The sequence below is a fragment of the Choristoneura fumiferana genome, chromosome 5 (genome assembly GCF_025370935.1).
Source record: "Choristoneura fumiferana chromosome 5, NRCan_CFum_1, whole genome shotgun sequence".
Taxonomy (NCBI): domain Eukaryota; kingdom Metazoa; phylum Arthropoda; class Insecta; order Lepidoptera; family Tortricidae; genus Choristoneura; species Choristoneura fumiferana.
Window position 1 is genome coordinate 16,545,399 of NC_133476.1, and position 15,792 is coordinate 16,561,190.

General features: G+C 43.8%; 1 protein-coding gene across 4 annotated transcripts in view; it reads left to right on the forward strand.

Moving 5' to 3' along the window:
• LOC141428270 (uncharacterized) overlaps window positions 1–15,792 on the forward strand; it is a 323,281-nt gene that overhangs the window by 293,781 nt on the left and 13,708 nt on the right. For all 4 annotated transcript variants that reach the window (XM_074088160.1, XM_074088161.1, XM_074088162.1 and 1 more), the window contains 8 exons: window positions 406–1,445; window positions 2,196–2,268; window positions 2,716–2,756; window positions 4,340–4,498; window positions 5,278–5,530; window positions 6,288–6,482; window positions 8,854–8,951; window positions 10,813–11,026. In XM_074088160.1, coding sequence (XP_073944261.1) covers window positions 406–1,445; window positions 2,196–2,268; window positions 2,716–2,756; window positions 4,340–4,498; window positions 5,278–5,530; window positions 6,288–6,482; window positions 8,854–8,951; window positions 10,813–11,026 — 2,073 coding nt within the window. The remainder of the gene's footprint in view (window positions 1–405; window positions 1,446–2,195; window positions 2,269–2,715; window positions 2,757–4,339; window positions 4,499–5,277; window positions 5,531–6,287; window positions 6,483–8,853; window positions 8,952–10,812; window positions 11,027–15,792) is intronic.

The window sequence follows — 15,792 nt, forward strand, 5'->3', positions numbered from 1 at the left end:
TGTCGTACAACAGTCGGTTGGACTGCTCTCAGACGCGTACTAATTATAGAAAATTCTTTATGCTTACACTGTGTAAAATTTAAGAACTTTTTTTAACTTTTTATGCTCGAGTTCCAACTTTTTGATCTACATTCTTATACTGCCCTGTAAAATTATTTTTGGTCTGAAAGCTCTTGAGTGAAATGGTTTTTACGTGGGAACGATTTTTGTGCAACCAAACATAACAACCAAGTGCTTAAAATGTTTCAACGCCGATGGGAATCGCCTAGAATCATTTCCGCGTAAAAATATTGTGATTGTGGATGGAAAACCGAATCGCAAGTACAATATTTCCATTTTATTGTCGATATACATGATAAGTATCGTGTGGCGCGGGGATGAGTCTGACGGGGCCCTTTGTTGCAGGACGGCGCCGCTGAGCGCACAATCGTCTCTCGCGCAGATTAACAAACGCCGGTTGGAGTTCGGAGTGGACGTGGAGTCATTCCGGCTGGCCGAGAGGCTCGCGGAGCGCGGAAGCAGCGACGGGTCCATGGACGAGGAGGAGGCGGCAGGCAAGCGGCGCCGGCGCCTGCTCGACGACGAGCGCCGCGACGACGACCGCCGCCGAGTGCCGCCGTACCGCGCCGCGCCCTCGCGCACCGACGAGGATGACGAAACACTCATCAGAGAAACACAGGCCGCCCTCAAAACGCTATCCGGCAGCTGGTCCAGAGAACAACCTCCCTCCTACAGTGGCGACGAAAACGACGACGCCAACGGCTTCGAAAACCTCTTCGAAGAAAAAGAATCACGAAAGATGCTACCGTCTTCCCCTTCCCTGTCTTCCGAAAGCGCTGATGTCTCCCAAAGAAGCTTCTCCACGAGGCATAGAGCAGAGAACCAGAGTAGAAACGGCACAGTTGAAAACGAAGTACAAATAAAAAAGATGCCTCGATCCGAGCGTGATGCGAGCGACGATGAATACGAAAAGCACAGCAAATACTCAAATCACTACGACGCACCAAATTTCGACGAGTTAGTCGATTCGTCTTCCAATGAGCTAGAAATCGATATGTCAGATCGTCATGATGACAAGTATGACGACAGAGAATCGAAACAGAAGCGGAAAAGTGAAACCATATCGGTGAACAAGCAATCGTTGTACAACGCGTACAAAGCTGCGACGGCGGCGCTACCGTACTCGACGCAGTCTGCGTTCAAACCGCCTGCGGAGGTGAAACACCGGCTGCACGGGACGTTCCCGAGCGAGCCGTTCGGCGGGTACTCGACCGAGCACGACAAGGGGTCGGTGGTGAAAGGGTCCAAGCAGTACACGGTGCTGCAGCCGGCGGGCGCGGGGTCGCGCGCCGCCACCGCGCTGCAAGAGGCGCGCGCCGTGCCCACCGCCACGCCGGCGCGCGACCACCGCCCGCTCGCCGCGCTCTCCCCGCCGGTCAACAGAGGTACACCGCACCGACGACGCACCTCCAACTTCCTTAACGACATTACTGTAACATCCGACTCCGCGCTATCGACTTCACCCAACTTTGTTTCAAGGTCGCGCGATAACTCATAACGTTACCCGCGGCGGATCCGAAACTGATGTTCTACATTGTAACGATTCCTGTATCTTGAAACTGTCTAGACGATTTATGTGCCTCGTGTGAATAGAATGTACTCGGTATCTATTTGTTACTTACGTATAAATTATAGTGGTTCGAACTGAGAGGTCTCAAAATGGGTTTTATCATTCAAAACAATCCTCATCTGTCCGAGCAGATGCCAGTCCGTGGCGGCAACAAATCATCCTTCATTTGTAAGACGCCTCTCGTAATTTAGTCTGCGACTGTTACATTGAGGCGAGGCTCCACCTACGTCGATATTGTATATAAGGCATTAAATATTTTCCTCGTATTGTCGGGCGATAGCTGGGTTTACGTCGGGGCGACGCGCAATAAAAACGGGTCAGGCGGGCGGGGGCGGGGTTTATCGTGCCGCCCCGTTTTTCCTGAAAGAAAAATTGTGAGTCCGCCGCGCAGCCGCCTGGCGTTCTTTATTTTTTCTTTTAAGTCTCGCGCGGGGTGGGGCCGAGCGGCGGTGGGCGGCGCCGCGCAGGTACGCCCCGGCAGGCACGCCCGCCGTATCGATCCACCCACGCCCCCCGCTGATGATTAGGGAAATACTGATTTGTGCACCGGTCGATTTGTTCACAGAAGGCAACAAGTGTCCCACACCCGGCTGCAATGGGCAGGGCCACGTCACCGGTCTCTACACACACCATCGGAGGTGAGCGATGATTATCATGTATTTCAGTTGCGGCGAGTAAACGACGATGTTAACTTTGCTTGAAATGAGCCCTGACACACAAATTTAAAGCATTATAATGGCATGGATCTAAGTCTTACCACGATATACAACATAACGATTATATTTCACTCTTTAGACACTAAGGGCCCGATTCACCACTAATGGATAAAATTTATGTGACAGATAAAAAACGTGATGTCGTCTCTGTTTATTCAGACAAAACAAACAGAGACTGCGTCACTGATATCTGTCACATAAATTTTATCAATAAGTGGTAAAGCAGGCCCTAAGTCAATGGCTTAAGCAAGGGTTCTACCCAACTTCTACCGATAGTTTGCAACATTTCAACAACGCTTAAATAATTCGGAACGTATACGTTAGATACTTAATTTCATCTACTGATCTATGAACTGTTTGTGCCCTCAGTCTGTCAGGATGTCCAAGAAAGGATAAAGTCACTCCGGAGAGTAAGTAACAGAATTCAATGACACAAAGCTTTTGTTCGAATCGGTTTTGTTTGATTATGTTGCCCTTCTGAGGCATTATTGTCTGACGCACTCTGAATCAATCACAATCTGCTGACCACTTCTTTCTGTCACACGGTACACGATGTTGGTGGAAAGACATGTTGAATGCGATTGCGATTGTCAGTAAGTTAGATAACACGGCCTCAGTTTTATAATGATTTCAGCATATCGATAGATTGGTTAGTTTTTGATTTTGTTGAGATTATTTGGATTATTTTGATAGATTGCAATTGTTGATAAGTATTTCTAGATCTAGTATTTTAGTCACTGTAGTGTTATCTTTAGATTTTATTTATGTTGCGAAGCATAGAGAAGAGATAGATTGAGAGTTTAGAGTTAGGTAACTGGATGCTTTTTCCAACAAAACTGTGCGATGAAGCTACGTAAAGGAAACTTACTAATATAAAGCCTAGTTTAGACCTGCAAGAAAAATCGTGCAAATTACATTACTTTAGGGTATTCGAGTGAGCACTTCATCTTCGTAAGCTCTGCAGTTTTACAATGTAATAGGCTAAGCGGGCCTAAGATAATAAAACAATGGGAGAACGTAAAAATCATCGAACTCATTATAGTTACTTCTTACCCTGTTGACCTTAGCTTCCACGCACCTATAAGCCTATGTACGACCTTCTTTTCCCTTCTATATGTTTCAACTTGTCTTTTTATTCTTAAGCCTCGCACTTGCAAAAATCGTGCAAGTTCTATTCCATTCCGTGGTTCGATCTACCACTTCAAACTCGTTCGCATTAATACCTCGTAATGTAATACATCTTGCACAATTTTTGTTGCTGGTCTAAACTGGACTTTAGGGCTTTTGAAATCAAGGTATTCGTCTTATCTCTGGAAAAACGCTGGGTACCGAGTTTTAGCCCGAGTGGAGCTCGGTCGCCCAGGTACTGTAGTTAATTTTAAAACACGTTGTATCTACAAAGTGTCTTGAAATTAATCATCTGGAGGCAAGGTAGTGCCCCCGCCAAGTCGAATAAAACAAAGTACCATACTTTTCTCGAAGCCATTCAGGCAGTTTTCAACCTCCTGTAATTTTCCAAGGCATCTCCAGCTTGTAACGTAATCTGCAAGGCTACTACGAAACTCGAAACTCGATGTTCATGTAGTGTGGTCCCTCTGACACTTAAACTATTTAATACGAGAGCGAGAGGGACGGTACGAAACGAACTTCGAGTTTCGAGTTTCGTAGTAGCCCTGCTGTACACTTTTAGATTGCTAATGTCGTTTGAAAAACGAAACAAACGATCGTTTTTCTTTTTCTTTCTGAATTGACAGTGGTGGCGCTAGGCGTAAGCGACGTGGGCCACAGCCTGGGCCGGTCTGGGCCTCGCGCCGAGAAGATAACCCGTTTTTTGCTCATTTAAAAATCCATCATCTTATGTGGTTGCATCATAGGACCTCGCAAAACTAACCTTACCCACGCCAAATTTAGGTCCTACGCCACCACTGTCAATTGAATCGGCAGGAAAACTGATGAGTCCCGAGCGTTATTAACATTCTTGTACTGTACACAGTATTGGCGCTTCACGAGACGATCTTGAAGTGCCCGACGCCGGGGTGCAACGGCCGCGGCCACGTCAGCTCCAACCGCAGCACTCACCGCTCCCTGTCGGGCTGCCCGACCGCCGCCGCGAGGAAAGCCGCTGCACGCTCGCAACGTGCTAGGCTTACTGGTAGGCAACTTATTTGGAACATTACCTGTGTACGCACAATATTGGCCCTTCACGAAACGATCTTGAAGTGCCCGAAGCCGGGGCACTTAGGTACCACTAATAGGCAGCCTAAGCGTGTGCTTTATTGTATTAAGAATTAAAAGATCCTCATTTGGTGTAAATTTTATGTACAACTATTCGAGACGTCTTGATGTTTGAAACGCGCTTTCATTGGAAAACAACTCATAAGACGGCAGCGGGTCGGATCGGGAGTGCGGCGGGCCTATTTACGTGGTTTTATAACCACATCGGTGTCGGCACCGAGCGCGGTTGTGATGTTGATCAAATAGACCCGACGTTAGACCCGACCCGCTCCCATTCCGCTGCCGTTCTGTGTGTTCACGCTTGACTGTGCAATGAACATACCTAGAATCTATCCGCCACGCCGGCTGTTGCGCATGGCCATTGCTGGCTCGCATAATATCAACGTCTTCAACCGTTTGCGATAGTCATAAATATAAATAAATATCATCGGACAATTGTCACCAATTGACCTAGTCCCATACTAAGCAAAGCTTTTATTATGGATACTAGACAACGGATAAATATAGGTACTTATATAAATAAATACATACCTACTTAAATACACATTAAACGTCCAAGACACGAGAAAAAACATTCGTATTATACATACAAATTATTGCGCCGGCCGTAGATCGAACCCGAGACCTCAAGCTTCGTAGTCAGGTACTCTAACCACTTGGCCATCCGGTCATCATATATTCTACAACTGTCCCCAGGCCTCCCCACAGTGCCAGCGCCGGCGCCAATAACGATTACGATAGAGAGCTGCTCGCGCGAGCGCTCGGAGGCGTCGCCGAGCAGCCCAGCGGTGAAGCGCGAGGCGCCGGAGCTGCTGGTGCCCAAGCGCGAGGCCGCCGAGCCCGAGCGCGGCTCGCCGGACATGGAGACGCGCCACGCCGGGTACGGCGCGCCGCCGGACCAGCGCTCGCCGTACGAACGCCCGCCGGATGACCACGTGCGGTCGTACAGGTCAGCCCAATCCCTATACTAACCTCTACTTAGCTAATGGCGTCCATTGAGAAGGCAGCAGAGTTGGCAATGCCTACCCTGGTGTGCGAGATGGCAGCGCGCTGCTGTGGCGCATACTTACTAGCGCTGCCTACCCTGGAATTGACCCAATGCAAGCTTATGCTTAGCTTCTATGCCAAGGGCTGATCCTGGGGGAAGTCCATGGTTAACTGGAAGAGGTCCCTTTAAGGGATAAATTCGCCTTTGTACATCTTATTCTCCTGTGTTATGTTATTTTCATGTGTTTTTATGTACCATCAGCCAAATATGTGGTCTACCATCCTAAAGTTGATAATCGTGTGCATGTCATAAAACAATAATGCCAATAGACGTGTCTGTTAACTTGAAAGTGCGACTTTAACAACATTTCATCTGATAGGAACTTTTAATAAAAATTATAGACCACTTATTTTGCTGATGGTACAATAAAGAATTTTACAATACAATTACAATACAATACTTGACCGTCCCTGGGCCCTGGGCTGGGCTGGGTCCAGGACAGCAGTAGATTCAAACTCATTGATTTTAATAAAAACAGTAAATATATTCTGCGACAAAAGGAGGGAATCGATTTTGTTATTTGATTGATGCTATTTTGCAGTAGGTAAATAAGTAAGTATCAATGTTGTGTTTGCGAAAAAATAACTAAGTAGAATTTGGCCATGTGAACTTGTGACGTTCCACAAACATTTTAGAACGATAAAATATTTTCTCGTAGTCAAATGAACGAAGCGCGGTACGGCTACGAATCGCGATGCTACGATGGCGTCCCCGCGTTCGAGCGTTACGACCCCCAGTGCCCGCAGCGGCCGTACGGCTGGGAGGAGGAGCGCTACCACGACCCCCACCTTCCGACCCCCATGAAAACCGACCAGTCAGAGCAGGAGACCAGCTCCGGGCCCATCTACCCCAGGTACGTAACCAACTATCAAAAACTCGGTATCAGCTATGTGGTAAACGCGACACGTCGTAGCTTTAAAGTACAAGGTCGGAGTTAGGAATGATGCTTGAATGATCCCCGATTGTCCCAGACCAATGTACCACTACGAAGCGAGTAGCGGCGTGGGTGGGGTGGGGCCGGTGGCGGCGATGGGGCCCGGCGTGCCGCCTGGCTTCTCCGCCATCAACCTGTCGGTGAAGATCGCGGCGGCGCAGGCGCAGCGGCCCAGGAGCCCCGCGCAGCGCGACCCCCGCGACCCCGCCCGGCCATAGACCTGTCCACGTCTAGTGGTAGTCCACAGGTGAGACCCTTTCATGCTTCGGGTATCGGACTAGTACTTTAGCATCCCTCAAATTATCAAAACCGTTCAACTTTAATATCCCTCCATTTTACTGAAATCCCGCAAAAAGTTTATTGTAAACGCGCGAGTTTTTCGCTGTTATATAACTTATCGTAACTGACTGAAAAAAGGTATATTTGATTTTTTTTATACCTTTCAAGTTCCATAACAGTGTTCCTTTGAAAATCTAAATGAACATTCCACAATCTATGTAACTTCTTAACCTACTCCCATGCCACATCTCACAATCAGCTCATCGCATTTCCGTCCGATACCCATGGCTAACCTTAAGATTGCAATGCTTGACGACAGGTCTATTTATGCGCCCTAATCTGACATAAATCTTACAAATTAAATGCGCTCATTTTAAAATTTTGTCCAGTACTCTAGCTCCCAACTTATTGCCATGCGATACCCACGCCTTAGTCTTTTTGTACCTCCAATACGGCTTGACTGTTTGACGACAGGGCCCGTATTATACTTCCCCATCTCTCATTTGCCCTCATAATCTGCCAGTGCATTTACGTTCTGGATACCCTTGCTCAGCTCTAAGCTCATTCCCTTCCGATACCCTGTTCTCCTAATTGTAGCTTCAGTATTAACTTGACTGTTCAAGTTTCAACGATATCCTTACGCGTCCCCATCTCACACAACTACGCCCCTGTCTTACAATAACCTGCAAGCGCATAAGCATTCTGGATCCCTGAGCTCTCAGATTCCCGTCCGATACTTGGTGTAGTTGTACCCCCAATGCTAAAGTTTGAGTGTTTGACGACAGGGCCCGTACGCGTCCCCGGTGTACACGAGCGCCGGCAGCGGGGCCCGCGGGAGCCCCCCGCCCGGCGCCAGTCCGCAGCTGACGGCCAGCCCGCAAGTCCCCAGCCCGCAGGGGCAGACCCTCGACCTTAGCGTGTCCCGTTTACCACATAGGTGAGGCTATTAGTAGTAGTGACGTGCTTTGGATTATTGTAACGTGCAGTGTTCGGTGATTTGGTTGCACCTGGGTATTTGTCTGGCTGATCATATGAACAATATTTTTGAATTAGGTCGGTACACATTCCTCAAATATCATATAATATGAAAATCAAGTACCTGTCAGAAATGTAAATTCAATTAAAAATATTTTTAATCATCTTGTGCAATAAATACCTATAGAAAAATCAGCCATTTAAATTCAAGTTTAGTGCGATGGTTGTTGGGCGTTGAAGGCTTTCAGGGGGTCAGGGGCAATAAAACCCTCAGATGAAATTAGGTTCGTTCGTAATAAGTAAAAGTAAAAAAAGTACTTCATAAAAAAATTAAACATGGGCAGTATAAGACTGAGATTATATGTATTGGATGATTATATTAGAGCGCTAAAACCTACCTACCTAACTTATTCACAAGCACACCTTAAGCAGGTAAACTGCGATAACCTTAGGCTAACTTGCTACTGCACCCGCAAAATATCATGAGCCCACATCTTCCATGTTGGCATTCTGAGCGGTCAGCTAACGTCGTCCTTTATGCCAAATCTCTAAGTAATTAAATTATGTACGTCAAGGAAACTGAATCGCGTAGCAGGGTGGAAACTTTGTGCTACTGATGTAATGTCATCTTGACATCCCATAATATTTGCCAAAAAAATAACAGTGATATTACGTAAAGGTTACACACCCTGGTACGTGATTCAGTTTCCTTGAAAGAGTGTACCTACAAGCTATATTCTTCATAATGGTCTCAGTACCTGGGCGACCGAGCTTTGCTCGGCCTAAAACTCGATAATAAGCGTTTTCCCAGAGATTAAGCCCAAAACTAGATCGATTTGTCATCCCCGAAAACCCCCACATACCTACCAAATTTCATCGAAATTGTTGGAGCCGTTTCCGAGATTCTGATTATATATAAATATATACAAGAATTGCTCATTTAAGGGTATTAAATCTATGCCAGGTGCATTTTAATGTTTGTTTTTAATGTTGAAAAGAATGATTACCTAGTCTAATGGGTGCAATTTGTCACCAGTCGCAGTTTTCCCGGTGGTGTGTCGTACAGCAGAGAATCCACACCAGACAGCGGCGGAAGCCATCCTTATTTAGAAGCCTACCACAGAGATGCAGCCGGTAAGTTTACCAGGAAACAACGACTATTACTTACTTAAGTATAATCATAATATCTCGGACAGGTCATCGCAAAAACAGATATGGAAATACATAGAACAAGATTCAATAGAGTCGTTCCGATTATAATTATGATTAAATAAAGCGGATATTTTTGTAATTTAACATTTGACCTTTTTTAATTGCATATCTGTCGTAGTTATGGCAACGTGGCATTCCTGAAACAGTTTTGTGATAATTGAAATTAGTAAAATTAAGTATGGTTAATGGAAATACCTTCACACAGTATTATGGTCAATTTTGGGTTATCGTTGTAAACGTACATATTTGATTAATTAGTTGATTAACTATAATTATTAACTAATACTGTACATAATAAGACTATTAATCTTGTTCTATTGCCGTGTTGCGATTGTTGTGCGATGACCTGTCCGAGCTATGCTTATAATTTCTTGAATGAGGATTAAAAACTAATTTATACTTAATAAGATCAAGTTTCCCAAATTCTATGCAACCCTGCCTTCACATGGGGTTCAGCGCGAGCCGTAAAACACGCCATACAAATTAAAACTCGACCGCTATAATCACTCCCTGTAGCGAGCAGCGAGCAAAGCGCCGCACGGCGTAATGTTGCTAATCTTACTTGACAGGCGCTCGCGGTCTCTGATCAACTCGACGTAACTTCGCTCACCATCGGTTAAACACATGTTTGAATTTAAAATATAATTATTCTGTACGTAGACTAATGATGTAATGTAAACTTGGATGGGGTGCGGTTTAAAAATAAATAAGACCGGGCTGCAGTGCGGCAAGTAGGTATCTTCAAGAAGTTATAATGATTTTATCGGAGTTTTAATTAGGGAAATATTGACTTCGCTTTGCTTAAGTGGTCGAATGATTCGAGATATTTGAACGTGCCGTACATTAGTGTACGGCACGTTCACGTACTGATAGTCTATGTAATTTCGGTTTTGTAAAACATTTTTTGCGCTTGCTTAGTTTATTAAATTAAACTACATAAGTATAGGTACTTACCTACCTACTTAGTTGCCATGAACAGAACACAAACAGTCAAAAGAATAGAAATTGTGTTGTGTTAGCGTCTATGTTCGCTAGACGCGTGCCATTTAATTTATTACGTCTCGTCTGTCCACGTGTCTATTCTAGTTCTAATGGATAAGCAAAGGGGCGACAAGAGTTACTGTTAACTCTTGAAATTTGACGCATAAATCTTTCTCTGCCATCAACAAAGCCCTCAGATAACCTGGACAGTATTTTTTGCGACTTATGGCTTATTCCACTCTGTTAAATTCCTGATATTCTGTGGGATATTTATAATGCCGTCTTTGTTTTTTTTTAACGAAACCAACAAAGCACATAGATACATTATTTAAAAGTCTGTAACCAAAATATTAGGAATTTAGAAGAAAATGATGAAACATGCCTTATTGTATTGTAAAACGCACTCGGCGTCAAAACCGTTTGCACTAAGTACTTCTTTACATCACACGGTGTAGGATGAGGGTACCTACCATAAACGCACTATGCGGCTAACCGCGCGGTTTTAGCGCGCCGATCCTCTTCAAAGTACCTATCGCTTGAGACAGAGATGGCGCGCTAAAACCGCGCGATCAGCCGCTTTAGTGCGTGCATAGCCTTTACAAATAAGCTTTGGCCCTATAGGTACTACGAAATGCAAAACTCGAACATTGTACTCGTATCTTGCCATCCTGCTGGCGCTAATATTTAATACATTTAAGTAATACGAGAGTGAGAGGGACGGTACGATACGAACCTCGATTTTCGAATTTCGTATAACTCCCCTGATTGACAATAGGTCCTTATTTTTGTTCCAATCCGGCAGGTTACGGCGGCGTAAGTCCGCACCCAGTAGCCGGCTACGGCTTAGCGCAGCCGGACTACGCGGCGGCGGCGGCGGCGGCCGGGTACGGCGGCTACCAGTACCAGTGCGGCGCGTACCCCCCGCCGCCCGCGTACCCGCCGCACGCGCCGCCCTACTCCCCGCCCTGCTACATGCCGCCGCCGCACGCGCCGCACGACAAGCCCAAAGACAGCAGGTGAATATTACAGGCATAACACGCTCCGCACCTTCAGAATGAGGGTTTCTGTCAGTATGTATGAAGTACTCTGTGGTTTCTGTCACAGGCCAGTTAGCGCTATTTAACGTGAGGTCCGTTTGCCGTTTGACAACATTGACATCTGTGCCACGTCTGTGATTGGATGAATAACTAAGTGAGCCAATCGCAACCAAGACTGTAACGTCAAACTGACCTCAAAATACTAACGCCATGTAGCGGTATTTCGGCTGTTAAGAAACCCTTATTGTACTGACTCAATTAGAAATAAGTATAGTTTAATTTCAATAATAAATTGTACCAAAACAACAGGTATAGACGGTATCGTTTAAAAATTACATTATTTTGAATTGAGTCACTACAATTCTGAAGATACAGGCTCATCACCATCAAATCAGCCGTGGGAATTAAAGATCGTGTCGTACCTACGTACCCTACACAAAGGCTGCTAACGTGATTCCTTTTGGCTTCGCCGTCATCATCATCATCACGTCAGCCGTAGGACGTCAACTGTTGGACATGGCTTCCCCCATAATAATATAGCTTCGCCATAGCCGAACAAATATACCAACTCAACTACCTATGTAATTGTTTATATCCTAAACACGTCGTATATTGCATTGTACCCATCGATAAATTAACCAATAGAATGGTAATACCGTAACACGCCAGCTACATGCCTAGGAGTGCATTGGGTCAATTCCAGTCCTTCCAGTCCAGGATAGGCAGTGCCTGGAGCTGCCTACCGCGCTGGGGGGGGGTTGACGGCCCGGGTATTGACTTAATGCACGCCACTGCACTGCGAGGGTCACGTAGGACGCCCACTGTTGGACATAGACGTTACCCCCCCATGGACCTCCGTTTGCTTCGGTTGAGAGCGGCTTCCACGGGCTATTTGTGCCTAAAGTCAAAAGTCTTCAACCAGTGTGTGTTGCCAGTGATGACATATGGACCCGAGATGTGGTGCTTCTCTGTTAATAGGCTCAGTTTCTCAGCGAGCTATGAAGAGAGCTGTACTCGGGGTTCAAAAATGAGGAGATATACGTAGAACAACGAGGGTCACCGACATCACGGATAGCCAAGCGAAGTTTAGTCATAATTTTGTTCCTGCCGAAACCGTACATTTTTCCGAAATTTTAGACCGTCGTCCTGTAAAACTCTAAAGATTAAGTTAGGTTTGTTTTTAAGGAACAATCATGGTATTCATATAATAATTATGACAAACAGTGCCATTTTAACTTTAAAACATTATTGTGAGATGTTATGGACCCAATGTTGCGCTAAGTTAAGGTACCAGGGAGAAACTGGGGTCACCTCCCGTCATAAGTGCTCTAAAATTCTGTCGCAAGTGTAAGAAATATAATAGTAGTCTTATTTACGCACTAGTACTTGTTTACCGCCTTCGCGCGTCCTCGTTTCATACGTGCACAAAGGGATCACGGTCGTCATAGAATTATAATGAAGTTTTGGACTTGATATACCTAACTATGGGCATGGCGCGGGTCCTAGCACTCTAGTCCATAGGTTCCCCAAACTATGTAATCTATGCAGGATATTCTGTAAGTTGCATGATGGGTAGGCCATATATACCAAATAAGTACCTAAAGAAAAATGAATTGCTAATTTCTGGAATATGTACCCGCACACTAAATTTAGTTCCTATTCGGACTTATTTACGTTTTACATTGGTTTATAATGCAATACAATATCGAGCTGCAAAAAAAAAAGTAAGAAATTTCTCCAAATAATAGAATTACCCGTATAGCCCGACCAATAATAACAAATCGTTTGAAACTCAATTTGCTAAAATCAGGCGAATAGTCATTTGTACGTCACGTTCTTTAATTTGGGACCTACTTAGGATCGAATATCAGTGCACTTAGTGTAAGTTTTCGGTTGCATAATAAATACGTCTCGATCGCGTTCGCGTTAAAATCTCAATTTGTATGGAAACACGAAAATCGCAAACGCTCCGCTAGAGGCGCTGTTCGTGTTTCATAAATTGAAAATTGAATTTATATAAATTGAGATTTTAACGCGAACGCGGGTACTGTTTGTATGCTAATTCAAACATTTATTTTACAAAACGGATCAAATAATTTAAGGTCATTATTATTCGTAGATCGTGTCCACGTATCCCACATAGGATAAGGTGATTACTTTTGGCTTCACCGTTGTCATCATCATCATATCAGCCGTAGGACGTCCACCGTTGGACATAGGCTTCCCTCATATGGCTTCGCCGTAGCTGGCCAAAAAAACGAACTCAACTTTTCATTGTTTGTATCCTAAACATGTCGTTATATTGCATTCTACCCATCGATTAATTAACCAATAGAGCAATAATATCGTAGCACGGTCCATCCAATTTGGAACACATTAGTGTTTTGTGACGTTCCTAATAGTTAAATAATAGTCTTTCGTGATATTTTTTCCTTAATCCCCAACTTGAAATAAAAATAACTTAGTTATTAGAATTACTAGCTTTAACCCGCGGCTTCGGCCGCATTAGAAATAGTTTAATGCCGTCTTAACTGAACTCGCGTCGCGTAAATAAATCTTAACAGGAACACCGTGAAAATAAATATAAAAATCTGGAAGTGACTTTTCTAATTCAATTATTCAACTAATTTGTTGATTGAATTAATTGGATTGGACATCGGCATCGATAAAAATGTAACTACTCCTAGCGCCATCTAGTGAGCAAATATAGAAACTGCAACATCCTACATCGCGCTATCGAAGTTGCTTAACTCGGACCTACGAATACTCGGACGCATAATTACAACTTCCAATGCTCGTCCTTTGCACTTCGGCATAACATCTGCCTAAAGAGAAATCTCTCTCCCCCCCCCCTCCACATTGGTGACCCCAACGTGACATGAACAGCTTGGGCTCATACTTGACCTTGGACCGGCTATCAGAGTGCAACGATCACCGCAAACCTTTTTCAAAATACCTAATTAAATAACATTTCCACTCTATTAGTTAAATAACTATATGCTCTATGCACCGGACATCCCAGCTTGCCTCTTACGCTTAAATTTGTAATCCAATGCTATAACAGTAAGTGTTGGATACTGTACGAATGAACAATACCACTACCATCATGAGTTTACAGTGACCGTACTCGATAGCGACGGCGTAAATTATTTGTATGGAGAATTGTACAGCGCCTCTACAAGTTATTTACGGCGTCGCTATCGAGTACGGTCACTGTAAACTCATGGTAGTGGTACTGAATTTAAAATTTATTTATAAATAAATAAATAAATAAATAAAGGACCGGAAATGTGGACGACACTTTTACCACCATATCATATTTTATGTACTTACCTAGGCATCACACGACATTGATAAGTATTGTTACCTGTGTACTTTACATCGGTTTAGTTTTACTGACTCTTATAGAAGTAGGAAATAATTGCTAAGGTAGGTAGGTACCTATAACCTATAAGGTGATTAGGTACTTGGCAGGGTAACCTTGTTACAAAGTTTTTATTTTGTACAAAGTTATCAAATATTTTTATGTTTTAAATTCTTAGTTAAGTTGTTAGTAGGTAGTTTACCTTGGTGATACAGAAATAGGTGGAAATCGATGTTTAGTTAGATCTAGGACAATCCATTAAGTAAATAAAAAACTTGGATATTAAAAACACTTGATTATAGATGCCTATGTAGGTACCTACGCGTAGCCATGTTAAAAGATTTCACATAAAGTAGAAACTTTAAAAACTTTTACTAAGTTAAATAGGTTATAATGTAGGTAGGTACCTATATTTAAGCAACGGGTTAATAATGTTGATAGGTAGGTATACCTACCATTTTTTATCCCTCTTTTAAACAAAACAATCCTAATCCTTTTTGGGGCATCCTTCTCTTTGTATTTTCTCAAGGACAAACCATTCTCTGGAATTTTTACAACTATTTTGAACGATTAATATGATTTTTAACTAAGTTCCTACCACACTTTTATTTGCAAAAATAAAACACACGTCTATTTCTAAGCGCCTGTTTAGTTAATTATAAAAGTTTGCACCAAGTTAGTTTGGTGTACTTACTCGTAGTTAAGTCACCTTGGTTTCGTGACTTGCGAATGTTAATCATACATTTTAAGACAGCGAGAATAACTTTTTAAAAACTATTTCAAACAAGTTTAAAAGTTTTGTCCGCGGAAAACAATGGCTGTACTGAGCCTCCTTAAAACAATTTAATTAGTAACCAGTGTAACTTCATATTTTAAGTGATGTGATAAATTTGTGACGAACTTTTCCTGTGTTGATCAATGGAATGACTCGCAGCCGTGCGTGCGAGTGAGTGACGTAACTCATGCCCTCGCTCTTTCTTTCTTCTCGATGGCGTGCGTGCAGTTCGGATCCACGTCCCACATGTTAAATGCGACGCGTATGATGGACCCAGCCAAACATTTGAATATCTAACGGACGTTTATTAAATCAAAAAGTGTTCAAAGTTAAATTAACTTGCGTCTTAGTGTTTCAACTTTCGATATCCGTGTACAAAACGTCCAAATATCAATAAATACACCAGTGTTAACTTCGTTTGAATGATTTTCGTGTCGTGAGAATTGTGTGAAGTTCGTGAGTATCCGAACGCGCACGAGTCACAGACCATGGCATGGATCAGTCTAAATATACCGGCGTTCGCGCACCACGCCATGCGCCGCGCTAGATAACCACTTGAACGATAAGATACACAAATAATAATTATCCGTGCCAATATAGACTTTA